Source organism: Rhinoraja longicauda, chromosome 10, assembly GCF_053455715.1.
Source record: "Rhinoraja longicauda isolate Sanriku21f chromosome 10, sRhiLon1.1, whole genome shotgun sequence".
Lineage (NCBI taxonomy): Eukaryota > Metazoa > Chordata > Chondrichthyes > Rajiformes > Arhynchobatidae > Rhinoraja > Rhinoraja longicauda.
The window spans coordinates 54003046-54030638 of NC_135962.1; the positions used below are offsets into that span (position 1 = coordinate 54003046).

General features: G+C 51.6%; 1 protein-coding gene across 1 annotated transcript in view; it reads left to right on the forward strand.

Annotated features, from left to right (window-relative positions):
• The first annotated feature begins 970 nt into the window (after nt 1–970).
• The window catches only part of abcd4 (ATP-binding cassette, sub-family D (ALD), member 4), a 36371-nt gene continuing 9748 nt past the window's right edge, over nt 971–27593 (forward strand). The window contains exons 1-16 of the mRNA XM_078406886.1: nt 971–1049; nt 2853–2971; nt 5727–5854; nt 6150–6289; nt 6734–6850; nt 9198–9323; nt 10698–10748; nt 12166–12260; nt 14881–15002; nt 18641–18732; nt 20754–20846; nt 23435–23688; nt 24159–24250; nt 25673–25709; nt 25789–25838; nt 27247–27299. Coding sequence (XP_078263012.1) covers nt 1015–1049; nt 2853–2971; nt 5727–5854; nt 6150–6289; nt 6734–6850; nt 9198–9323; nt 10698–10748; nt 12166–12260; nt 14881–15002; nt 18641–18732; nt 20754–20846; nt 23435–23688; nt 24159–24250; nt 25673–25709; nt 25789–25838; nt 27247–27299 — 1604 coding nt within the window. The 5' untranslated portion in view covers nt 971–1014. The remainder of the gene's footprint in view (nt 1050–2852; nt 2972–5726; nt 5855–6149; nt 6290–6733; nt 6851–9197; nt 9324–10697; nt 10749–12165; nt 12261–14880; nt 15003–18640; nt 18733–20753; nt 20847–23434; nt 23689–24158; nt 24251–25672; nt 25710–25788; nt 25839–27246; nt 27300–27593) is intronic.

Here is a 27593-nt window from a genome sequence, read left to right on the forward strand (position 1 = left end):
GCAGACCCGGTGGGCCGAACGGCCTGTTTCCGTGCTGTATCTCTAAATCTAAATACCTATACCAATAGAAAAATACCAAAGTAGATGGCCTCACAGCGCCAGAGATACAGATTCGATTCTGACCTGGAGTGTTATCCGTGTGGACTTTGCACATTCTCCCTGTGACCGCGTGAGTCTCTTCCATGCAGGTTATTAGGTTAATTGGCTTCTATAAATTGCCCCCCCTAGGAAGCGGATGTGAAAGTGGGATAACATAGAATTAGTGTGAATGGGAGATTGATAGTTGGCGTGAACTCGGTGGGCCAAAAGTGTGTGTAGGAACTGCAGATGCTGGTTTACAGTGCAAATAAACACAAAATGCTGGAGTAACTCAGCGGGACAGGCAGCATCTCTGTATAAAAGGTGATGTTTCGGGTCGAGACCCTTCTTCTAATAGAGAGTCAGGGAAAAGGGAAACGAGAGATTTAGACAGTGATATAGAACAAATGAATGAAAATAGAAATAGACTGTTGTTGCCATGCTGTGTCTCTGAATTAAACTATAGTTTATAGCATTGCCCCTACAAAGGGAACTGAGGCACAATTCTTGGGGGCTGGGTAGGACAGAAAGTGGACAATGAATGAGCTACATTTGGAGCCAAGTTGCAAATTGGAAACATTGCCAGAGAATTGAAGGCAAGAACTTGATCCAAGGGGCCAAAGGGTCTCTGCGTGTTGCGTCACCCATCTGCCAGTACTCCAGGCGTGGCTTCAGCACGGCGCGGGTTTGCCAGCACTCTGCGTGTGGCGTCAAGCACGCAGGGGTGTTCCGTGTTACGGCACTGCGCCGCTCACCTGCCAGTACTCCAGGCGCGGCTTCAGCACGACGCGGGTTTGCCAGCACTCTGCGCGTGACGTCAGCGCGCAGAGGAGCCAGCGGCGCGGCGCGGCGCGTCACGTGACGCCAGTGTCTGTCCCCGGGAGCCCGGACCCTGGTCCCGTGCGGGTGATTGACAGGTCGCTGGTGCAGAGGGCGATGCCGGGCAGCAAAGGGCAGCAACAATGCAACAGGTACGCAACGGGCAGGTATGCAACAGGTAGGGCTGGGCTGGGGGATTGCAGTCAGTATGGGACCACAGAGCATTAAAGCAGCAGCACTCCCATTAACGTGGGCATTATCCAGCCCTGCTCAGATTTGCATCGCCCTTTGAGCCTGTCTGTGTCAACTATGGCAAGGAACGAAGGCACTGGCAAGGAATGGGCACTCTTCACCTGGGAACCCTGACAGTGAGCTATTCAACTGGGTGGAGGCGCCACAGACTTGCTCACACTGTTGGAGATGCTGGATGCGTTCAGACTTGGTTGACTTGAAGCTAAGATCTGAAGATATCTGCCCTTTACCTCAAGTCTGATATATTGACTTGAAGCATCTCCTCCACTGCCTGGGCTGAGATCAGCTCACCAGTCCTAGTTGGCACCAGACCCGGTGGCTGAGTCACAACTCCTACCTAGGGGCCAGGGTTCGATCCTGACCTCGGGTGTTGTCTGTGTGGAACTCCCTGGGTTTCCTTCCACACCCCCAAAGACCTGCAGGGCAGATCAAAGGGGAATTAAGGGACATGTCAGAGGGAACAAAGTACAGGTTGGAGAGAAATAAAAGAGGAAGGGGAAGAGGAAGAGTGTTGTGTGTTACGTATGCATGTAGAGGAGCAACAAGTACATGGATAGAAAAGGTTTGGAGGGACATGGGTCAAACGAACCACGAACCATTTCCCCACTGTTACCAGATACTTGAACCTACTTCTAATATGATAAGATAGACACAGAATGCTGGAGTAACTCAGCGGGTCAGGCAGCATCTCTGGAGAGAAGGAATGGGTGACGTTTCGGGTCGAGACCCATCGTGAGACTCTGTATGCTATATATGCTAAGGATGGATTCCCCATCTCCCAATCTAATTCGGTGCAACCCTTCCATTTTTTTAAATCTGCATTTTCTCTGTAGATGTGACCTTGTATTTTGCACTTTGTTTCCATTCTGCCTTGTACTGTACGTTGTATTCATGTATGGGATGATTTTCCTGGATATCACACAAAACAAAGTTTTTAACATAATCTCGGTATACCTGATAATACCACGGTGGCGCAGCGGTAGAGTTGCTGCCTTATAGCGCCAGAGACCCGGGTACGATCCTGACTATGGGTGCTGTCTGTACGGAGTTTGTACGTTCCCCCTGTGACCACGTTGGTTTTCTCCAGGTGCTCCGGTTTCCCCCACACTCCGAAGACGCACAGGTTTGTAGGTTACTGGCTTCGGTAAAATTGTAAATTGTCCCTCGTGTGTGTAGGATAGTGCTAGTGTACAGGGATCGCTGATCAGCGCAGAGTCGGTGGGCCGAAGGGCCTGTTTCCGCACTGTATCTCCAAAGTCTAAAGTCATGAACTGTTGTGGTCATGTACGGTCGAATTTGCTGGGATATCATGCAAAACAAAGTTATCTTTACTGTATCTTGGTACATGTGATAATAACAATCAATACCTAAACCTGCAGGAAGGAACTGCAGATGCAGGTTTACACCGAAGACTAACACAAAAGCTCAGCGGGACAGACAGCATCTGGAGAGAAGGAACGGATGACGATTCAGGTCGAGACTGAAAAAGTCCTGTCTGAAGAAGGGTCCAGACAAGAAACGTCACCCATTCCTTCTCTCCAGAGACGCTGCCTGTCCCGCTGAGTTTCTCCAGCATTTTGTGTCTACCTTCAATGCCTGAACCCAATGGGACTAGCTCGAGGAGACATCATGGCCGTTATGACGGTGTTGGGCCCAACGGCCTGTTTCTGTGCCACTGAGTGATTCCATGCCTCTCCTCTCAGACCGAAGCTGGACGTTCTGCTGGTGAAACGATTCCTGCGGATCCAGGCCATCCTCTTCCCATCCTGGTCATCGCGGAGTGTGCTGATGTTCGCCACGCTGCTCTCGGTGGCGTTGCTGGGTGAGTGTCCCTCCCTCCCCCACCCCTCGGCGTCAGTAGAGATAGAAAAATGAAAGGCGTTTGCAACTTAAGAAGGGACAGATTAATGAAGGTTTTGTTGAAGTGAAATGTGAATCTGACTGTGGTTTAGTTTAGAGATACAGTGCCCACCAAGCCCACGCCAAACAACGATCATCCATAGGTTTTTATTCACAAAATGCTGGAGTAACTCAGCAGGTCAGGCAGCATCTCGGGAGAGAAGGAATGGGTGACGTTTCGGGTCGAGACCCTTCTTCAGACTGATGTCAGGGAGGGCGGGACAAAGGAAGGATATAGGTGGAGACAGGAAGATAGAGGGAGATCTGGGAAGGAGGAGGAAACGGGAGGGGCAGAGGAACTGTCTAAAGTTGGAGAAGTCGATGTTCATACCACTGGGCTGCAAACTGCCCAGGCGAAATATGAGGTTCTGTTCCTCCAATTTCCGGTGGGCCTCACTATGGCACTGGAGGAGGCCCATGACAGAAAGGTCAGACTGGGAGTGGGAGGGGGAGTTGAAGTGCTCAGCCACCTGGAGATCAGGTTGGTTAAGGCAGACTGAGCGAAGGTGTTCTCCTGGACTATCTGGACTATCTCCGACATCTCTCTCCCGTTTCTGGACCTCACCTTCTCCATCACAGGAGACAGACTAGTGACGGACATTTACTACAAACCCACTGACTCGCACAGCTATCTGGACTACACTTCTTCCCACCCGGTCCCCTGCAAAAAGTATATCCCCTACTCCCAATTCCTCCGTCTACGCCGCATCTGCGCCCGGGATGAGGTGTTTCACACTAGGGCTTCAGAGATGTCCTCGTTCTTCAGGAAACAGGGCTTCCCCTCCTCCATTATGGATGAGGCTCTCACTAGGGTCTCTTCTACATCCAGCAGTTCCGCTCTTGCTCCCCCTCCCTCCACTCGCAACAAGGACAGAATCCCCCTCGTTCTCACCTTCCACCCCACCAGCCAGCGGATCCAACGAATCATCCACCAACATTTCCGTCACCTACAATGGGACCCCACCACTGGCCATATCTTCCCATCCCCTCCTCTCTCTGCGTTCCGCATAGACCGTTCCCTCCGTAACTCCCTGGTCCACTCGTCCCTTCCTACCCAAACCACCCCAACCCCGGGCACTTTCCCCTGCAACCGCACGAGATGCAACACCTGTCCCTTTACCTCCCCCCTCAACTCCATCCAAGGACCCAAACAGTCTTTCCAGGTGAGACAAAGATTCACCTGCACCTCCTCCAACCTCATCTATTGCATCCGCTGCTCTAGATATCAACTTATTTACATCGGCGAAACCAAGCGCAGGCTCGGCGATCGCTTCGCTGAACACCTGCGCTCGGTCCGCATTAACCAAACTGATCTCCCGGTGGCTGAGCACTTCAACTCCCCCTCCCATTCCCAGTCTGACCTTTCTGTCATGGGCCTCCTCCAGTGCCATAGTGAGACCCACCGGAAATTGGAGGAACAGCACCTCATATTTCGCCTTGGCAGTTTGCAGCCCGGTGGTATGAACATCGACTTCTCCAACTTTAGATAGTTCCTCTGTCCCTCCCGGCCCCTCCTCCTTCCCAGATCTCCCTCTATCTTCCTGTCTCCACCCATATTCTTCCTTTGTCCCGCCCCCTGACATCAGTCTGAAGAAGAGTCTCGACCCGAAACGTCACCCATTCCTTCTCTCCCGAGATGCTGCCTGACCCGCTGAGTTACTCCAGCATTTTGTGCATAAAAACCTTCGATTTGTACCAGCATCTGCAGTTATCTTCTTATACTAACGATCATCCATACACTAGTTCTCGTGTACTAGAAAAAACTAGTGTACTGGTGTAAAAACATCAGTAGAAATAAATGAAAGGTGCTTTTAATTTAAGAAGGGAAGGATTAATAAAGGGTTTGTTGAAGTTATGGGGAGAAGGCAGGAGAAGGGGGTTGCGAGGGAGAGATAGATCAGCCATGATTGAATGGCGGAGTAGACTTGATGGGCCGAATGGCCTAATTCTGCTCCTGGAACTTATGAGTACAAGTAAAGGGCACTGACAAAGTTACAAAAGTGTTCAAAAAAAGTCCCTCTTCCTTCATCCCCACGCAAGGTCGCTCCTTGTTCTCGGCGCCCCCTCCCCGCCCCACGCCGGGTCACTCTCTGGTCTCGGCGGGCCCCCCCCATGCAAGGTCCATCCTTGTTCTCGGCGGGCCCCCCCCACGCAGGGTCCCTCCTTGTTCTCGCCCCCCCCATGCAGCGTTCCTCCTTGTTCTTCCTCCCCCCCCCCCCCCACACATAGGGTTCCTCCTTGATTTCGGCGGCACCCCACGACGGGTTCCTCCTTGTTCTCGGTGGTCCCCCACTCTGAGTCCCTCCTTGTTCTTGGCGGGCCCGCCCCCCACTCCAGGTCCCTCCTTGTTCTCGACGGGCCCCCCTCCCCCACTCTGAGTCCCTCCTTGATCTTGGCGGGCCCGCCCCCCACTCCAGGTCCCTCCTTGTTCTCGACGGGCCCCCCTCCCCCACTCTGGGTCCCACCTTGTTCTCGGCGGCGCTTCCTCCACTGACCTCCAACACGCGGGCGACGGTTCCCCATCAAGGACGTGTGCGCGAGGAGCAAGTTGCTTCGTGCAGTGTGCAGCTCTGCCCCGGGCCGGTCAGAGGGGCTGAGACACGGACTCATGGCTGGGCCGGTGTGAGCGGGCTCTGACAGGACACTGCACTGACTGTCCACCGGTTATCCCTTTACAGAGCAGCTGGTGGTTTACCAGGTGGGGATCGTCCCCAGCCGCTTCTTCAAAGTTCTGGGCAACAAGGACCTGGTTGGTTTTAGAGACCTGACTTCCGTAGCCGTCTGCCTTATCGTGGCCAACTCTCTGGTGAGTGAGTGAGTGAGTGAAGCAGATATTCCCAAAGCAACCTACGAGCATTTGATGTTGTCACTTCAGATTTGCAGCATACAACTTACGAACGTATCTTGCGGTCCACCTCGTTACCGTTCTTGAGCCTCTCCACCTCAACCCAACTCTATCCCAGCAGCCACCTCCTGGGTCCAGGGGGAATGTCTATCCAGAGCCCAGAGAGGGAATGGGTCCTTGGCCGATCGTCCTGTCGTGCAGGTGGGATGACCTTGCCCGTTGTGTTTGACTCCAAGTGACGGCTTTTCTCTTTCAGCTGAAGAGTTTTGACCAATACATCTCGAACCTGATGTACATCAGGTGGAGGGAGAGCCTGACCCAGAACCTGCACCAGGTCTACTTCAGGAGGAAGGTCTACTACACCCTGAACGTGCTGCATACCGGCCTGGACAACCCGTAGGTTGAACCCGTGTTTTATTACAAGGTGGTCTCCCATTCGCTTGATCGATGCGCACAGGGTTGCCAACTTTCTTACTCCCAAATAAGGGACAAGAGGTGACGTCACCGCCCCGCGCCCCACGTGACCTCGCCCAGCCAGCGGCCACGTGTTCCCACTCCACCAATGGCGGCCGGGAGGCGAGTTGCTACGCAACCACCGATAGGCGGCGCCCGGGCCTTTGTATTGTGTACAAAGTCACAATAGTGTTCGTTATTGACCCATTGTTTCCTCCTCCATCTCCCCCCCTCCCCCCCCGCACGCTGGGTCCCTCGTCACTCTCGGCGGCCCTCTGTTTTCGCGCTCTTTCCCCCCCCCCTCCCCACCAGCTGGGTCCCCCTCCGTATCTGCACGCACGCATCGTTGCTTCAGCTGCGAGGATCTGTTGGTGTCGTTGTCCACAGCGACCAGCGCATCAGCCAGGACGTGGAGAGGTTCTGCAGAGGGATGAGCACGATGGCCACCAACCTCATCATCTCCCCCTTCACCCTAACCTACTACACCTACCAGTGCTTTTACAGGTAACGCAGAGACGGGGGCTGGGAGGGGGAAGGTGCAGGGACGGGGGGCCGTGAGGAGCTGCAGGCCTGGCTCCCCTCAGATGAGACACGCTTGTCCAATCTCCGTCAGGGCATCTTTACCTCCAGCGTATACGCCTTGAGATGTCCGACCCAATGTGTGGGATGGAACTGCAGATGCTGGTTTATACCGAAGGCCCAACTTGCCCACACCGACCAACGTATCCCATCTACATCCCATCTAGCCTTAGAGGGAGTACAGAGAAGGTTCTCCAGATTGATCCCTGGGATGGTAGGACTTTCATATGAAGAAAGACTGGATAGACTGGGCTTATACTCGCTGGAATTTAGAAGACTGAGGGGGGGATCTTATTGAAACATATAAAATTCTTAAGGGGTTGGAGAGGCTAAATGCGGGAAGATTGTTCCCGATGTTGGGGAAGTCCAGAACCAGGGGTCACAGCTTAAGGATAAGGGGGAAGTCTTTTAGGACCGAGATGAGAAAACATTTCTTCACACAGAGAGTGGTGAGTCTGTGGAATTCTCTGCCACAGAAGGTAGTTGAGGCCTGTTCATTGGCTATATTTAAGAGGGATTTAGATGTGGCCCTTGTGGCTAAAGGGATCAGGGGGTATGGAGAGAAGGCAGGTACAGGTTACTGAGCTGGATGATCAGCCATGATCATATTGAATGGCGGTGCAGGCTCGAAGGGCCGAATGGCCTACTACTGCACCTATTTTCTATGTTACACTAATCCCACCTGCCTGCGTTTGGCCCCTGTCTAAACCTGTCCTATCCATGTACCTGTCTAAATATTTCTTACAGGTTGCGATAGTACCTGCCTCAACTACTTCCTCCAGCAGCTCGTTTTACCCTTTGTGTGAAAACATTACCCCTCCGATTCTTATAAAATGTTTCCCCCTTCACCCTCAACCTGTGCCCTCTAGTTCTCCATTATACCTGTCCAGGTGTTTCTTAGACGTTGTCATAATACCTGCCGCAACCACCTCGATGTGTAACCTCGATGCCCACATTTTACTTTGAGCTGAGCTTCATGCCACAAATAACTTGGCACAGTTCCGCTCCTGCCTCAGTCCCACTGCAGATGAAACCCCCTCCCATCTCTCTATGACTTTTTTACTCCAACACTCAGGCTGCATTCATGTAAATAAAAATGTAAATGTAAAAGACCTTTATTCTCACTACACAAAGTACAGCGAAATTAAAGCAGTCCAGATGATGCAATCACACACAGCAGAGAGTACAAAGGATAAACCTTTATCCATAACAAGCTAAACCTAATCTACTGAATTAAACAAACTGACCTCTAATACAATATAGACAAAACAATTACAATACGGTCGAGGCAGTGTACAGTGCAATCAAGACAGCAAGTTATTGCACAGCAATCTGAGCTAACATATTGCAAGTGCCGTTTTAAAAAAAGAAATAAAAGAAATAATGTAATTAAATATAAGGTGCGGTCGGGTGTAACATGTAATAAGTTTAGCAAATGTTAAGCAATATAAGTGCAGTAGGTTGTAAACATGTATTAAATTGAGGCTTATGTTTTCTGACAAGTAACTGACAGTGTTCCGATCAGTTCCGTTCCTTCCATTCAGTTTTATGTGAGTGTCTGGCAGTGTTCAGCTTACGTATGACGCTGGGGTAGAAGCTGCTCTTGAGTCTATTAGTCCGTGATGTAATGGACCTGAACCGTCTACCAGAGGGCAGCAGCTGGAGCAGCTGATGACCAGGGTGGGAAGGATCCCTCAGGATGTTGGCTGCTCTGCTGAGGCAGCGGACGGAGTAACATCCATTCTCTAACAAAAAGTCAGCCAACTTCTAACGCACTCCGACTCCCACTCCCGCCTCACTGCATTGGGCGCCGGACTACGGGTGCTGTCTGTGTGGAGTTTGCACGTTCTCCCCGTGACCACGTGGGTTTTCCACATTCCCAAGACATACAGGTTTTTCACACCGTACCCTTCCACATCACTGTGTGCCCCTCTCCCCTGACTCTCAGTCTGATGAAGGGTCTCGACCCGAAACGGCACCCATTCCTTCCACCCAGATATGCTCCCTGTCCCCGCTGAGTTACTCCAGCGTTTTGTGTCTATCTTCGGTGTAAGCCAGCATCTGCAGTTCCTTCCCACATGTTTGTAGGTTAATTGGCTTGGTTAAAAACCGTAAAACTGTCCCTCGTGTGTTTAAGATAGTGCCACTGTACGGGGATCGCTGGTCGGCGCGGTCGCGGTGGGCCTGTTTCCGAGCTGTGTCTCTAAAGTGGCCTTTAGCCTTGTTTCCCGAGTGGTTTTGTGTTGGTCAAGTGCCTTGTGTGTCTTTACAGTACAGGCTGGCTGGGCCCCGTCACCATCTTCATCTACTTCATCATTGGCTCCGTGGTCAACAAGGCTCTGATGGGACCGATTATCCCAACCCTCGTACAACAGGAGAAGCTGGAGGGCGACTTCAGGTGAGAAGTACTTGAATTCGCACGTTCACGAGCTCTCGGAGCAGAATAAGGCCATTCACCCCACCAAGTCTACTCTGCCATACAATCATGGCTGATCTATCTCTCCCTCTCAAACCCATTCTCCTGCCTTCTCACCATAACCCTGACGCCCGTACTAATCAAGTATCTGCCAACCTCCGCTTTAAAAACACCCATTAACTTGGGCTCCACAGCCGCCTGGAAATAAATTCATCACCTCATTCCTCCTCATCTCTAATTTCTTTGGTCAGAGGGAGGCCAAGTCAACGGGTATTTTTAAGGCATAGATAGATAGATGCTTGATCAGTACGGGTGTCAGGGGTTAAGGGAAGAAGGCAGGAGAATGGGGTTAGGAGGGAGAGACAAATCAGCCATGATTGGATGGCGGAGTAGACTTGATGGGCCGAATGGCCTAATTCTGCTCCTATCACTTATGAACTTTAAATCGCTGCAGGCTCGGTGACGGAGCTGCCATTTTGTATTGGGGGAAAGAGGACTGGACCTAGAGGTAGAAAGTGTGTAGGAAGGAACTGCAGATGCTGGTTTACACTGAAGATAGACACAAAATGCTAGAGTAACTCAGCGGGACAGGCACCATCTCTGGAGAGAAGGAAAGGAAAGAAGAGGAAGAGGAATAGGAATAGGCCCCCTGACTCTGAAGAAGGGTCTCGTCACCTATTCCTTTTCTCCAGAAAGCTATTGGGTGGCACATTGGTGGACCTACTGCCTTACAGCGCCAGAGACCCGGGTTCGATCCCGACTACGGGTGCTGTCTGTACGGAGTTTGTACGTTCTCCCCGTGACCTGCGTGGGTTTTCTCTGAGATCTTCGGTTTCCCCCCACACTCCTAAGGCGTACAGGTTTGTAGGTTAATTGGCTTGATGTAAATGTAAAAAGTATCCCTAGTGTGTATAGGGTAGTGTTAGTGTGCGGGGATTGCTGGTCGGCACGGACTCGATGAGCCGCACGGCTTGTTTCCGCGCTGCATCTCTAAACTAAACTTAGACTAAATAGAAAGTGTGGATTTTCTTATGTAGGAAGGAACTGCAGATGCTGGTTTAAACTGAAGATAGACACAAAATGCTGGAGTAACTCAGCGGGACCGGGCAGCGTCTCTGGAGAGAAGGAATGGGTGACGTTTCTTCAGTCTGAAGAAGGGCCTCGACCCGAAACGTCACCCATTCCATCTCTCCGGAGATGCTGCCTGTCCCGTCCCGCTGAGTTACTCTGGCATTTTTGTGTCTGTCTTCGTGGGGATTTTCTTTGGGTGCGTTGAGCTGTGGAGGGAGAGGGTTGAGTGCATGCCTGTGTTTGTGAGGAGAATTCTAACCCTCTTCTTGCCCCTCTGTGCCGCAGATTCAAGCACATGCAGGTCCGTGTCAACGCCGAGTCAGCAGCTTTCTACCGGTACGGTCACAGCGCACCCAATGGTTGAACAATCGGTCAACCATACTGACTGCCCACCGCACGGCACGGAATAGCAGCGAGTTAACTTTGAGGGGTGAAGTGTAAACGGAAGGAAGTCTGCTAGGGGCGGCACCGTAGCACAGCAGGTAGACCTGCTGCCTCACAGCGCCAGAGACTACAGGTGCTGTCTGTATGGAGTTTTAGACGTTCTCCACGAGTCCGTGGGGTTTTCTCTGAGATCTTCGGTTTCCTCCCAAATGGACAAATTAGAGGCAGGAAACATGTTCCCAATGTTGGGGGAGTCCAGAACCAGGGGGGCCACAGTTTAAGAATAAGGGGTAGGCCATTTAGAACGGAGATGAGGAAAACCTTTTTCAGTCAGAGAGTTGTGAATCTGTGGAATTCACTGCCTCAGAAGGCAGTGGAGGCCAATTCTCTGGATCTAAGAGCTAGATAGAGCTCTTAAAGATAGTGGAGTCAGGGGGTATGGGGAGAAGGCAGGAATGGGGTACTGATTGTGAATGATCAGCCATGATCACATTGAATGGCAGTGCCAGCTCGAAGGGCTGAATGGCCTCCTCCTGCACCTATTGTCCATTGTCTCCCACACCCCAAACACGTCTGGTTTTGAAGGTTAATTGGCTTGGGTTTGTATGCTTTATCGGTGTTAATTGTCCCTAGTGTGAGTGTGTGTGCAGGATAGCGTTAATGTGCGGGGATCGTTGGTCAGTGCAGACTCGGTGGGAAAAAGGGCCTGTTTCCATGCTGTATCTGTAAACTCCGTCAGTATATTGAATGTAGCCAGTATGGCTGACGGATCTATGGGGGGACCTCATTGAGACATACAGAATAGTGAAAGGCCTGGATAGAGCGGATGTGGAGAGGATGTTTCCACCATTGGGGGAGTCTCGGACTAGAGGTCACAGCCTCAGAATTAAAGGACGTACTTTTTGGAAGGAGATGAGGACAATATTTCTTTAGTCGGAGGGTGGTGAATCTGTGGAATTCATTGCCACAGAAGGCTGTGGAGGCCGTCAGTGGATATTTTTAAGGCAGAGGTAGATGGATTTTTGATTAATACGGGTGTCAGGGGTTATGGGGAGAAGGCAGGAGAATGGGGTTAGGATGGAAAGATAGATCAGCCATGATTGAACGGCTGAGTAGACTTGATGGGCCGAATGGCCTAATTCTACTCCTAACCCTTATGACCTTAACCACCATGTTGTCCTGAGTAGAATGGGTTCAGTCAAGGGGTGAGAGTAGACACGTGTCTAGTAATGGGGAGCTGGGGCGTGCAAGGTGACGGGGAGTGCTGGATGTCAGTGTGAGTCGTGGCTGTCCCCATCCTCGGCTGGGTGGGAGCGGATCCTTCAGCCCGGTCGGTCTGAGCCGCACTGTCTCCGTGGTTTGCTTGCAGAGCGGGACGGGTGGAGCAGATGCGAACCGACCGGATACTCCACGAGCTGCTTCGTACACAGGAGAGGCTGGTGACCAGGGAACTGCGACTCTACAGTGAGTAGCGGCTGGACCTGACAAACCCAGCACTGCATACTGAGCCCTGCACCCACCCAAATCTCATCCACTATCATTGATTGTTTTTTATGTGTGTGTGTGTGTGTGTGTCTGTACATGTGTGCATATCTGTATATGTGTACATGTCTGTACATGTGTGCATGTCTGTACATGTGTGCATGTCTGTACGTGTGTGTGTATATCTGTATGTGTGTATATGTGCATGTCTGTATATGTGTGTATATGTGCGTGCAAATGTATATATGTGTGTCTATAAACATGCATGTGTATGTGCACATATATGTGTGTATACAGGTGTGTGTACATACACCGATCAGCCAAAACATTATGACCATTGACAGGTGAAGTGAATAACATTGATTATCTTGTTACAATGGCACCTGTCAAGGGGTGGGATATATTAGGCAGCAAGTGAACAGTCAGTTCTTGAAGTTGACGTGTTGGATGCAGGGGAAATAGGCAGGAGTAAAGACCTGAGCGACTTTGACAAGGGGTCAAATTATTATGGCCAGACGACTGGGTCAGAGCATCTCTGAAGCGGCAAGGCTTGTGGGGTGCTCCCGGTCAGCAGTGGTGAGTACCTACCGACAGTGGTCCGAGGAGGGACAAACCACAAACCGGCGACACGGTGTTGGGCGCCCAAGGCTCATCGATGCGCGAGGGCAACGAAGGCTATCCCGTCTGGTCCGAACTGACAGAAGGTCGACTGTGGCACAAGTCACAGAACATTTGAATGGTGGTCACGGGAGGAATGTGTCACAATACACAGTGCATCGCACCCTGCTGCGTATGGGGCTGCACACGGAGGACCAACAGCATATTAGGCAGGTGGTCATAATGTTTTGGCTCATCAGGTCTTAATGTTTTGGCTGATCGGTGTATTGACGGGCGGCACGGTAGCGCAGCGGTAGAGTTGCTGCTTTACAACGAATGCAGCGCCGGAGACTCAGGTTCGATCCTGACTACGGGTGCTGCACTGTAAGGAGTTTGTACGTTCTCCCCGTGACCTGCGTGGGTTTTCTCCGAGATCTTCGGTTTCCTCCCACACTCCAAAGACGTACAGGTATGTAGGTTAATTGGCTGGGTAAATGTAAAAATTGTCCCTAGTGGGTGTAGGATAGTGTTAATGTACGGGGATCGCTGGGCGGCACGGACTTGGTGGGCCGAAAGGGCCTGTTTCCGGCTGTATATATATGATGATGATGATGTGTGTACGTGTGTTTATATGTGTGTATATATATATGTGTGTATAAGAAAATAACTGCAGATGCTGGTACAAATCGAAGGTATTTATTCACAAAATGCTGGAGTAACTCAGCAGGTCAGGCAGCATCTCGGGAGAGAAGGAATGGGCGACGTTTTGGGTCGAGACCCTTCTTCAGACTGATGTCAGGGGGGCAGGACAAAGGAAGGATATAAGTGGAGACAGGAAGATAGAGGGAGATCTGGGAAGGGGAGGGGAAGAGAGGGACAGAGGAACTATCTAAAGTTGGAGGTCAATGTTCATACCACTGGGCTGCAAACTGCCCAGTCGAAATTTGAGGTGCTGTTCCTCCAATTCCCGGTGGGCCTCACTATGGCACTGGAGGAGGCCCATGACAGAAAGGTCAGACTGGGAATGGGAGGGGGAGTTGAAGTGCTCGTCCACCGGGAGATCAGATTGGCCAACGCGGATGTTGAGCGAAGCGATCGCAGGTGTTGAGCGAAGCGATCGCCGAGCCTGCGTTTGGTTTCGCCGATGTAAATAAGCTGACATCTGGAGCAGCGGATGCAATAGATGAGGTTGGAGGAGTTGCAGGTGAACCTCTGTCTCACCTGGAAAGACTGTTTGGGTCCTTGGATGGAATTGAGGGGGGAGGTAAAGGGACAGGTGTTGCATCTCGTGCGGTTGCAGGTGAAAGTGCCCGGGGATGGGGTGGTTTGGGTAGGAAGGGACGAGTGGACCAGGGAGTTACGGAGGGAACGGTCTCTGCGGAACGCAGAAAGGGGAGGGGATGGGAAGATATGGCCAGTGGTGGGGTCCCTTTGTAGGTGACGGAAATGTTGGAGGATGATTTGTTGGATACGCTGGCTGGTGGGGTGGAAGGTGAGAACGAGGAGGATTCTGTCCTTGTTGCGAGTGGGGGGAGGGGGAGCAAGAGCGGAGCTGCGGGATGTAGAAGAGACCCTAGTGAGAGCCTCATCTATAATGGAAGAGGGGAAGCCCCGTTTCCTGAAGAATGAGGACATCTCTGAAGCCCTAGTGTGAAACACCTCATCCCGGGCGCAGATGCGGCGTAGACGGAGGAATTGGGAGTAGGGGATAGACTTTTTGCAGAAGACCGGGTGGGAAGAAGTGTAGTCCAGATAGCTGTGCAAGTCAGTGGGTTTATAGTAGATGTGTTTATAGGGTTTATGTATATGTGTATATTTCTTCCCTTTCCCTCGTTTATTCTATTGTTTACAGTGTACTATGTTTCCATATCGTGTTGTGCTGCTGCCAGTAAGAATTTCATTGTTCTATCTGGGGCGTAGGACGATAAAACAGTCTTGATGCTTGATCTCTGTCTCCCCACCTCACCTTTATGTAACCCTTGGCCTGTGGCTCTTCCTTCCTCAGTCGGGGTGAACATCTTCAACTACCTGGGCAGCATCGTCAGCTACATGGCCATAGCCATCCCCATCTTCGCCGGCCGCTACGATGGTCTTGCCCCAGCTGATCTGATTGAGCTCGTCAGCAAGGTACTGCCTCGGTCTCTGTCGCTCAGCATCGGGGTAAAGACACCGTGTAGAGTGGATGTGGAGAGGATGTTTCCACTAGTGGGAGAGTCTAGGACCAGAGGTCACAGCCTCAGAATAAAAGGACGTTCCTTCAGGAAGGAGACGAGGAGGGATTTCTTTCACAAAATGCTGGAGTAACTCAGCAGGTCAGGCAGCATCTCAGGAGAGAAGGAATGGGCGACGTTTCGGGTTGAGACCATTCTTCAGACTGTTGTCAGGGGGGCGGGACAAAGGAAAAGGAATTTCTTTAGTCAGAGGGTGGTGAATCTGTGGAATTCATTGCCACGGTCGGCTGTGGAGGCCAAGTCAATGGATGTTTTTCAGGTGGAGATTGATAGATTCTTGATTAGTGCGGGTGTCAGGGGTTACAGGGAGAAGGCAGGAGAATGGGGTTGGGAGGGAGAGATAGAGCAGCCATGATTGAATGGCGGAATAGACTCGATGGGCCGAATGGCCTAATTCTGCTCCTATCACTTATGAACAACGTTGCTTGATCAACGTTCAGCTTCCCTTCCCCTAACCTAGACCAACACAACGTACACGCTGTGATGAAAATGTCGCCGACCGTTTCGCTGGACACCTGTGCTGGATCCGCCAAAGCCTGCTGGATCTCTCGGTTGCTAAACATTTCAACTCCCCTTCCCATTCCCATACTGACCTTTCTGTCCTGGTCCTCCTCCATTGTCAGAGTGAGGCCACACGCAAGCTGGTGGAACAGCACCTCATATTTCATTTGGGCAGCTGACAGCACAGCGGTAGTCTGAAGAAGGGTCTCAACCCGAAACATCACCCATTCATTCATTCATTCATTCATTCATTCATTCATTCATTCATTCATTCAGAGATGCTGCCTGTCCCGCTAAGTTACTCCAGCATTTTGCGTCTATCTTCGGTGTGAACCAGCATCTGCAGTTCCTTCAGTTTTAGGTGACTTCTACAAACATTCATCCTCGTAAGTTTAGAGATACAGCGCGGAAACAGGCTCTTTCAGCCCACCGGGTCCGCACCGACCAGCGATCCCCGCACATTAACACCATCCTACACCCACTAGGGACAATTTTTACGTTTACCAAGCCAATTTACCTACAAACCTGTACGTCTTTGGAGTGTGGAAGGAAACCGAAGATCTCGGAGAAAACCCAGGCAGGTCACGGGGAGATCGTACAGCCTGGAAACAGGCCCAACTTGCCCACGCCGACCAACATATCCCATCTACACTAGTCCCACCTGCCCACATTTAACCTGTCCTATCCATGTACCCGTCTAACTGATCCTGCAACATTGCAATAGTCCCTGCCTCAGCTACCTCCTCCGGCAGCTCGTTCCATACACCCACCAACTTTTGTGTAAAAAATCACCCCACAGGTTCCCATTAATAGACAATAGACAATAGGTGCAGGAGTAGGCCATTCGGCCCTTCGAGCCAGCACCGCCATTCAATGTGATCATGGCTGATCATTCCCAATCAGTACCCTGTTCCTGCCTTCTCCCCATACCCCCTGACTCCGCTATCCTTAAGAGCTCTATCTTCCCCCCCCACCCCCTCCCCCCTCACCTTAAACCTATGTCCTCGATTCCCCTACTCTTGATGAGCCAAAGGGCCCCATTCCTCCTCTTGTGTTCTGCACTCCATGGCTGGAGGTCGCATTTCCAGAGTGCGCCACTGGTTGGCGATGCAGGACATGAGTACTACTTGCGTTTGAGGCAGCAGGAGTCATGAAGCTGCTTCTGTTTCTGCTGTCTCTGTTTGTTGTCGTTCGCCTGACTGAGGTCAGTTGACAGCGCTCACCACGGGGAAGGTCAGCAACACGAGCCCCAGGACATGAATAGAAGCACCCGGAAAGACACAAAGTGCTGGAGTAAACTCAGCGGGTCAGGCAGCATCTCTGAAGAACACTGGGCACCAAAGTTTTTTTTTTAGATTTAAAGATACAGCGCAGAAACAGGCCCACCGGGTCCGCGCCGCCCAGCGTTCCCCACATACTAACACTACCCTACACCCACTAGGGACAATTTTTACATTTTGCCCAGCCAATTAACCTACATACCTGTACGTCTTTGGAGTGTGGGAGAAAAGCGAAGATCTCGGTGAAAACCCACGCAGGTCACGGGGAGAACGTACAAACTCCGTACAGACGGCGCCCGTAGTCAGGATCGAACCTGAGCCTCCGGCGCTGCATTCGCTGTAAGGCAGCAACTCTACTGCTGCGCCACCGTGCAGTCATAAGAAATCAGCTTTGGTCACCATGTTATAGGAACAATGTCGCCAAGCTGGAAATGGTGCAGAGAAGATTTACGAGGATGTTGCCAGGACTCGAGGGCCTGAGCTATAGGGACAGGCTGAGCAGGCTGGGACTCTATTCCTTGGAGCGCAGGAGGATGAGCGGCGATCTTATAGAGGTGTAGGAAATGGTGAGAGAAATAGATCGGGTAGATGCACAGGGTCTCTTGGCCAGAGTGGGCGACTCAGGAACCAGAGGACAAAGGTTTAAGGTGAGAGGGGAGGGAAAGATTTAATAAAAATCTGAGGGGTCACCTTTTCACGCAAAGGGTGGTGGGTGTATGGAACGAGCTGCCGGAGGATGTAGTTGAGGCAGGGACTATCCCAACGTTTAAGAAACATTTAGACAGGTACATGGATAGGACAGGTTTAGAGGGATATGGGTCAAACGCGGGCAGGTGGGACTAGTGTAGCTGGGACATGTTGGTCGAGGTCGGTAAGTTGGGCCGAAAGACCTGTTTCCACACTATCACTCTGTGACTAGACAGGGACAATTTTGGGCAGTTCCTAGGACACAGGGGAGGGGAAGGGACTGAGATGTCTCTATAACTGTATGTGACTCTATCACTGTATGTGACTCTATAACTGTATGTGACTCTATGACTGTATGTGACTCTATGACTGTATGTGACTCTATAACTGTATGTGACTCTATGACTATGTAACTCTATAACTCTATGTGACTCTATAACCTTCCAGGCACTACTACCCATCGTGTTGTTACGAGCAGGTACGGTACAGTGGTCAGCGTTTGCCAGGGGATCCTTGTTTGTAGAAATATAGAAAATAGGTGCAGGAGGAGGCCATTTGGCCCTTCGAGCCAGCACCGCCATTCATTGTGATCATGGCTGACCATCCACAATCAGTAACCTGTGCCTGCCTTCTCCCTATATCCCGTGATCGCACTAGCCCCTAAAGCTCGATCTAACTCTCTTTTTAAATTCAGTAGCTGTTTCGTTTTGGGATACAGCGCGGAAACAGGCCCTTCGGCCCCACTGAGCACGTGCCGACCGGCGATCCCCGCACATTAACACAATCCTACACACACTCGGGGCAATTTACATTTGTACCAAAGCCAATTAACCTGCAACCCTGTACGACTTTGGAGTGTGTGGGAGGAAACCGGAGCACCCAAAGAAAACCCACGCAGGTCACGGGGAGAACGTGCAAGCTCCGTACAGACAGCACCCGTAGTCGGGGTCGAGCCCGGGTCTCTGGTGCTGTAAGGCAGTGACTCTACCGCTGCGCCACTGTGCTGTGTCGTGCCGTGACGGGTCCAGGCAGTCAGTGATCCCTCCTTGTCTTCTCTCCTTCGCAGAATGCCTTTGTGTCCATCTACCTCGTCAACTGTTTCAGCCGTCTCATTGACCTCTCGACCACTGTCTCGGAGCTAGCCGGCTACACACACAGGTAGGTAGTTAAAAGCACGCCGGTACATGGAAGATTTATTTTTTAGAAATAAAGAGTATTTTTAATTTATTTTACCTTCTAAGTCATTACGGGCATCGCAGGGGTAGAGTTGCTGCCTCACAGCGTCAGAGACCCGGGTTCGATCCTGACTACGGGTGCTGTCTGTACGGAGTTTGTACATTCTCCCCATGACTTGCATGGGTTTTCTCCGAGATCTTCGATTTCCTCCCACACTCCAAAGCCATGCAGGTTTGTAGGTTAATTGGCTTGTTGTAAATGGAAAATTGTCCCAAGTGTGTGTAGGATAGTGTTAATGTGCGGGGATCGCTGGTCGGTGCGGTCTCGGTGGGCCGAAGGGCCTGTTTCCACGCTGTATCTCTAAACTGAACTAAACTACATTTTGCCACTGTCTAAGAATAAAGGGGAGGCCATTTAAAACTGAGGTGAGAAAAAACTTTTTCACCCAGAGAGTTGTGAATTTGTGGAATTCTCTGCCACAGAAGGCAGTGGAGGCCAATTCACTGGATGAATTTAAAAGAGAGTTAGATAGAGCTCTAGGGGCTAACGGAATCAAGGGATATGGGGAGAAGGCAGGCACGGGTTACTGATTGTGGATGATCAGCCATGATCAAAATGACTGGCGGTGTTGGCTCGAAGGGCCAAATGGACTCCTCCTGCACCTATTTTCTATGTTTCTGTATTTTCTATGTTCATAAGGTCATAAGCGATAGGAGCAGAATTAGGCCATTCGGCCCATCGTGTCTGCTCCGCCGTTCAATCATGGCCGATCTATCTTTCCCTCTCAATCCCATTCTCCTGCCTTCTCCCAGCGTTTACTAACCAAGACCCTGTTTAGTTTTTAGTTTAGAGATACAGAGTGGAAACAGACGGTAGACATAAAGTTGTGGAGTAACTCTGCGGGTCAGGCAGCATCTGTGGAGAAAAAGGATGGATGACGTCTCTGGGTCGGGTCTGAAGAAGGGTCTCGACCTGAAACGTCACCTTTCCTCATTCTCCAGAGATGCTGCCTGACCCGCTGAGTTACTCCAGCACTTTGTGTCTACCCTCGGTATAAACCAGCATCTGTAGTTTCTTCCGACATAGCGTGGAAACAGGCCCTTCGGCCCACCGAGTCCCACCAACCAGTGATCCCATACTATCCCACTTTCGCAACTGACACACTGTGGCGTGGGGAGAGGGGGCGAGATGGCGGGGTAGAGAGGGAGAGGTCAGGGTGGGGGAGAGGGGTGAGTGGGGGAGGGCGGGGGGAGAGGGGGGGTGGAGGGAAAGGGGCGAGGGCAAGAGAGGGGGTGAGGGTGGGGGAAGAGTGAGGGAGGACTGGCGGGAGGGGGCGAGGGTGGGGGGAGAGGTGATGGAGAGGTGAGTGACAGTGCAGGGGGAGGGAGTGAGGGAGGGCTGGGGGGAGGGGGCGAGGGTGGGGGGCGAAGGTGGGGGGGAGGGGGCGAGGGTGGGGGGGAGGGGGCGAGGGTGGGGGAGAGGGGGCGAGGGTGGGGGGAGAGGGGGTGGGGTGGGGGGAGAGGGGGTGGGGTGGGGTGGGGGGAGAGGGGGTGGGGGGAGAGGTGATGGTGATGGGAGTGACAGTGCAGGGTGAGGGAGGGCTGGGGGGAGGGGGCGAGGGTGGGGGGAGAGGGGGTGGGGTGGGTGGAGAGGTGATGGTGATGGGAGAGACAGTGCAGGGTGAGGGAGGGGTTTTGAAGCAGGCGGGGAGAGGGGGAATAAGGGGGTGAGGGTGTTGGGGCATGAGAGCAGGCGGGGGGAGATGGAGAGGAGGAGAGAGAGGAGATGTGGGAGGGAAGACAGGAGCGTGGGACAGCGAGCCAGTGAGCCCAGTGCCAAACTATAAACATGGCAGTGCAAAGTAAACCGTGCCTCCTCACCTCCTCCAGCCCCCGGTCTCCCCCCCCCCCCCCCCCCCCCCCCCTCCAGGGTCTAGGATTGTCAGACGCTCCCGCCGATTCTCACTCGCTCTCTCCTTCCCTCCTGCTTGCCGCGACGGACAGAATCGGGGAACTGCAGGATGCGATCGGCCATCTCACCATGCCACACGACAGAGGCAGATCCTCCACGCTCAAAGACCAGCCCGCACCGGACAAGTAAGTCTTAATTAGTTGGGTGTAGTTTAGTTTATTGCCACGTGAACCAAAGATAATAGAGCAGAGCAAGACGGACCGCTCGACCCTAAAAGCCGTAGTACGTCACGGCGCCATTTTAGTAGGCGGAAACGTGCAGAAACATTTAAAAAGAAAAAGAACAAAAATCTGTGAATTGATAGATGAGGTATATGCTGCATTTTGATGGTATCACCACACATACTGTTCCCCCAAAACACTGATTACACTGCGAGAGGCGTAGCGAACGGAGGGTTTTGCCTATTAAAATGGCGGACGTTACGCTCCTTTGCGTACAACGCTTCAGTATAGGCGATTTCAACGGAGTGGTTCATCTTGCTCCTCTAGTATCTTTGACGTGAACCGAGGTACAGTGAAAAACTTTCATTGCATACTAACCAGTCAGCGGAAAGACAGCACATGATTACAATCAAGCTACCCACAGGATACAGACACGTGATAAAGGGCACAAAATTTAGTGCAAGGTAAACTCTGATTAAAGATAGTCTGAGGGTCTTCAATGAGGTAGACAGTAGTCATTAACTGACGCTAATTTGCGGCGGCCAATTTACCTGCCAGAACATCCTGAAGACGTGGGAAGAAACTGGAGTTGTAGGAGTAGAAGTAGGCCATTCGGCCCTTCGGGTCTGCTCCGTCATTCAATCGCGTCTGATCTCTGTCTCCGAATTCAATTTTCCTGCCTTCCCCCCATAACCCTTGACACCCGTTCTAATCAAGAACGTCTATCTCTGCCTTAAAAATATCCACTGACTTGGCCTCCACAGCCCTCTGTGGCAATGAGGTCCACAGATTCACCACCCTCTGACTAAAGAAGTTCCTCCTCAATTTCCCTTTCTAAAAGAGCGCCTTTTAATTCTGAGGCTGTGACCTCTTGTCCGAGACTCTCCCACCAGTGGAAACATCCTCTCCACATCCAGTCTGTCTGTGCCTTTCATTACTCTGTAAGTTTCAGTGAGGTGCCCCCTCAACCTTCTAAACTCCAGCGAGTACAGGCCCAGTGCTGCCAAACGCTCAAACAGAATTGGCAGCCGCAAGGAAGCCGGACTTTGTAAGGAAAGACCATAAAAATGGTCCTTTATGAAGGAACCACCTCATAAAGGGTGCTGACAGAGTTACGAAGTATCCCGAGGGTCATGTCCACCTTTGTTCTCCCCGTCACCCCCCCCCCCCCCCCCCCCACAGGGAAGAACAATGGTGGACCTGACCCTTGGGATACTTTGTAACTCTGTCAGCGCCCTTTACGTGGCAACTCAATATTCTTGCTATTGAGGGCGTGCAGCGAAGGTTTACTATTCTTGCTATTGAGGGCGTGCAGCGTAGGTTTACCAGGTTCATTCCCGGAATGGCGGGACTGTCATATGTTGAAAGACTGGAGCGGCTAGGGTCGTATACACTGGAATTTAGAAGGGTGAGAGGGGATCTTATCGAAACGTATAAGATTATTAAGGGGTTGGACACGTTAGAGGCAGGAAACATGTTCCCAATGTTGGGGGAGTCCAGAACCAGGAGCCACAGTTTAAGAATAAGGGGTAGGCCATTTAGAACGGAGATGAGGAAAAACTTTTTCAATCAGAGAGTTGTGAATCTGTGGAATTCTCTGCCTCAGAAGGCAGTGGAGGCCAGTTCTCTGAATGCATTCAAGAGAGAGCTGGATAGAGCTCTTAGGGATAGCGGAGTCAGGGGGTATGGGGAGAAGGCAGGAACAGGGTACTGATTGAGAATGATCAGCCATGATCACATTGAATGGCGGTGCTGGCTGGAAGGGCCGACTGGCCTCCTCCTGCACCTATTGTCTATTGTCTATTGACTCTTTGCATACCCAGGGCATGCAAGTATGGAATATCACTGTGAGACTCGTCACATGTGATAATAACGCATTCATTCATACATTCGTTCACTCAAGTGCTGGAGTTACTCATCACTTCAAGCAGCATCTCTGGTGAACTTTGAGTCCTGACCCGAAACGACTTTTTTTTCCCCCCCCCACAAACCCAGCTTCTGCAGATCTGTGTGTCTCCAGGATTATGGAGGGACGTGGAACACGTGCAGACACTGGAGATTAGTTTAATCTGGCATCGATCGTGCCCATCACAGACATTGTGGGCCGAAGGGCCTGTCACCGCCGTGCTACACTGTTACCATGACCGCCTGATGCATAGGAATCAGAAAAGGAATAGATCGGGTAGATGCACGGAGCCTCTTGCCCAGAGGAGGGGAAATCATAAGCAGCAGAGCACATTGACTCAAGGTGAGGGGGGAGGGAGTAGATTTAATAGGGATCTGAGGGGCAAAGTTTCCACACAAAGGGCGGTGGGTGTATGGAACGAGCTGCCGGAGGACGTAGTTTAGGCAGGTACTATCACAACGTTTAAGAAACATTTGGACAGGTACATGGATAGGACAGGTTTGTAGGGACATGGGCCAAACGAGGGCAGGTGGGACTAGCGTAGATGGGACGTGTTGGTCGGTGTGGGCAAGTTGGGCCGAAGGGCCTGTTTCCACGCTGTGAGACTCTATGGTCAAGCTGACATCTATTTTCCTGCCTTCTCCAGGAGCGGTTTGGATTCGTCGGAGGAGGAGGAGGAGGAGGAGAAGGAGGAGGAGATGGAGAGACAGGGGGAGTCTGACCACACTGCCTTTATTCTGGAGCGGGTTTCCTTCACCGCCCCCAGGTCTGAGGAGTTGTTGGTGAGGAACCTGACCCTGACGATCACGTCGGGACGAAGCCTCCTGATCATCGGCAACACAGGCACCGGGAAGACCACTCTGCTCCGGGTCCTAAATGGATTAAGGAAGATTACCCAGGGTAAGAATTATTTGTAGAAACGAGGAACTGCGGGTGCTGGTTTACAAAACAAGACTGGGTGCAGTGAAGCCTCTGAGCCTCTGGCATAGAAGACACGGTGGCACAGCGGTAGTGTTGCTGCCTTACAGCGCTTGCAGCGCCAGAGACCCGGGTTTGATCTTGACTACGGGTGCTGTCTGTACGGAGTTTGTACGTTCACCCCGTGGGTTTTCTCTGAGATCTTCGCTTTCTTACCACACTCCAAAGAAGTGCAGGTTTGTAGGCTAATTGGCTTGGTATAAATGTAAATTGTCCCCGGTGTGTGTTGGATAGCGTTAGTGTGCGGGGATCGCTGGTGGGTGCGGACTCGGTGGGCTGAAGGGCTTGTTTCTGCGCTGTATCTCTAAACTAAACTGAACTAAAGCTGTTGGTGGGGGTTTGTGCCTGAGGTGTAACCTTGTGCTCCTGGTGTCCCCTCTCCCTGTCTGCAGGCTCTCTCCGCATGGCTACCTGCTTTGGGCCTCGAGGGGTGCTCTTCCTCCCACAGAAGCCCTACTTCACTGACGGGACCCTCAGGGAACAGGTAAAGGTGTGGCGGCTGTCCTGGAATGGGCCAAAGGGGACACAGAGGGGTTGATGGAGAGATTAGGTTGGAGATGGGGGTGCGGCACGGTGGCGCAGTGGTAGAGTTGCTGCCTCACAGCGCCAGAGCCCCGGGATCGATCCTGACTACGGGTGCTGTCTGTACGGAGTTTGCACGTTCTCCCTGATTGCTCCGGATTCCTCCCACACTCCAAAGACGCACAGACATAATATATATTATGTAATATATATATAATATTATATTATAATATAATAATATATTATTATTATTATAATATAATAATATTTTCTATTTACTGTCTTTCCGCTGACTGGTTAGCACGCAACAAAAAGGCTTTTCACTGTACCTCGGTACACGTGACAACAAAATAAACTGAACTGAACTAAACGAAAATAGGCACAAAAAGCTGGAGTAACTCAGCAGGTCAGGCAGCATCTCTGGAGAGAAGGAATGGGTGATGTTTCGGGTCGAGACCCTTCTTCAGACCATACGAAGGTTTCCTTGAGATCCTCGTAAGTCCCCGACACTCCCCCAGATTCTATCTTATGGACAATAGACAATTGGTGCAGGAGGAGTCCATTCGGCCCTTCGAGCCAGCACCGCCATTCAATGTGATCACGGCTGATCATTCTCAATCAGTACCCCGTTCCTGCCTTCTCCCCATACCCCCTGACTCCGCTAACCTTAACAGCTCTATCTAGCTCTCTCTTGAATGCATTCAGAGAATTGGCCTCCACTGCCTTCTGAGGCAGAGAATTCCACAGATTCACAACTCTCTGACTGAAAAAGTTTTTCCTCATCTCAGTTCTAAATGGCCTACTCCTTATTCTTAAACTGTGGCCCCTTGTCCTGGACTCCCCCAACATTGGGAACATGTTTCCTGCCTCTAACGTGTCCAACCCCTTAATAATGGTATATCTTATCATATCATATCATATATATACAGCCGGAAACAGGCCTTTTCGGCCCTCCAAGTCCGTGCCGCCCACCGATCCCCGTACATTAACCCTATCCTACACCCACTAGGGACAATTTTTACATTTACCCAGCCAATTAACCTACATACCTGTACGTCTTTGGAGTGTGGGAGGAAACCGAAGATCTCGGAGAAAACCCACGCAGGTCACGGGGAGAACGTACAAACTCCTTACAGTGCAGTACCCGTAGTCAGGATCGAACCTGAGTCTCCGGTGCTGCATTCGCTGTAAAGCAGCAACTCTACCGCTGCGCCACCGTGTTCAGTTTAGTTTATTGTCCTGGGTACCAAGGTGCAGTTTTGCTGCGTGCTAACCAGTCAGCCTTGGCCTTCTAAGGAAGTAGAGGCTTTGGTGGGCTTTCTTGTTGCTGCTCTGGAAGCTGCTTTGTAAATAGTGCTGACCTGTCTCGTGTTTCTTTGTGCAGGTGATTTACCCTCTGAAGGAAATCTACCCTCTTTCAGGTACCACATTACACATCGTTCTGTATCGCAGGCGCGGTGGCCTGATGGAGTTGTGACTCTGTTGAATTATATCTCCTAGGATCAGCCGACGACGAAAGAATTCTCCGCTTCTTGGAGGCGACTGGCTTGGTAAGTTCTCACCTTGCTCATAGGTTCATAGGTGATAGGAGCAGAATTAGGCCATTCGGCCCATCAGGTCTACTCCGCTATTCGATCATGGCTGATCTATCTCTCCCTCTTCACCCCATTTCCCCATAACCCCTAACACCCGGGCGGTCACGGTGGCGCAGCGGTAGAGTTGCTGCCTTACAGCGAATGCAGCGCCGGAGACCCGGGTTCGATCCTGACCATGGATCCTGTCTGCACGGAGTTTGTACGTTCTCCCCGTGACCTGGGTGGGTTTTTTCCGAGATCTTCGGTTTCCTCCCACACTCCAAAGACGTGCAGGTTTATAGGTTAATTGGCTTGATAAATGTAAAAGTTGTCCCTAGTGTGTGTCGGCTAGTGTTAATGTGCAGGAATCGCTGGTCAGCGCAGACCCGGTGGGCCAAAGGGACTGTTTCCGCGCTGTATCTCTAAACTAAACCCGTACGAATCAAGAATCTATCTACCAATGCCTTAAAAATATCCAGTGATATATTGGTCGTTCCTCCCACAGACACCAGGGGGCAGCTTAATGTCTGATTAATGGCAGTGCTCCTTGCAACCCCATCCATTAGCAGTCTACTGAAATGTCCTCCCAAAAGATAGGTCGTGGTGCTGATCTTCCAATCTACCTCTTTGGAGTCCTTGCACTTTAAAAAAAAAAATCTGCACTTTGCAACTGCAACTATCTTCCACACTCTGGTATTTTTCCTCTTTGCGCTACCTGTTCTACATGTGTGGCTTGATTGTACTCGAGGGGGTGGGTTGATAAGGCAGATAGTTGAACCTGTGTCACCCGTGTTCACCAGTGACCTGCCTCGGCCCTCCACTCTTAGTTTAGTTTCGTTCAGAGATACAGCACGGAAACAGGCCCTTCGGCCCACCGAGTCCATGCCGACCAGTGATCCCCGCACACTAACACAACCCTACGCACACTAGGGGTAATTTTACATTTACACCAAGCCAACTAACCTACAAACCTGTACGTCTCTGGAGTGTGGGAGGATACCTGAGCAACCGGAGAAAACCCACGCAGGTCGCAGGGAGATCGTACAAACTCCGTACAGGCAGCGCCCGCAGTCAGGATCGAAGCCGGGTCTCTGGCGCTGTGAGGCAGCAACTCTACCGCTGTGCCGCCCACTCTTCTAGCTTTCTCCCCCCACCCTCCCCCTGCAGTCGGTCTGAAGAAGGGTCGCGACCCGAAACGTCACCTATCGATGTTCTCCAGTGATGCTGCCTGACCCGCTGAGTTACTCCAGCACTTTGTGTCATTCCTTGGTAAACCAGCATCCTTGTTTCTACCTGTTTCACCACCTGATCCCAACCCCACACGATGACTGTAGACAGGTCTGGGTTTCTGGCAAATAACTGAAGTGGTTTCCCTGTCTTTCAGGGCCCCCTGCTGAGGAGGACGGGCGGGCTGGATGAGAGAGTCGATTGGAACTGGTGAGTCGCTTTTAATCTTCTCCTAGTGGGGCGGCGCGGTGGGGCAGCGGTAGAGTTGCTGCCTGTACAGAGTTTGTACGTTCTCGTGACAGTAGATCACTAAATGCTGGAGTAACTCGGCGGGACAGGCAGCATCTCTGGAGAGAAGCAATGGGTGACGTTTCGGGTCGGAACCCTCCTTCAGTTCTCCCCGTGACCTGCGTGGGTTTTCTCCGGGATCTCCGGTTTTTAGATTTAGAGATACAGCGCGGAAACAGGCCCTTCGAGTCCACACCGCCCAGCGATCCCCGCACA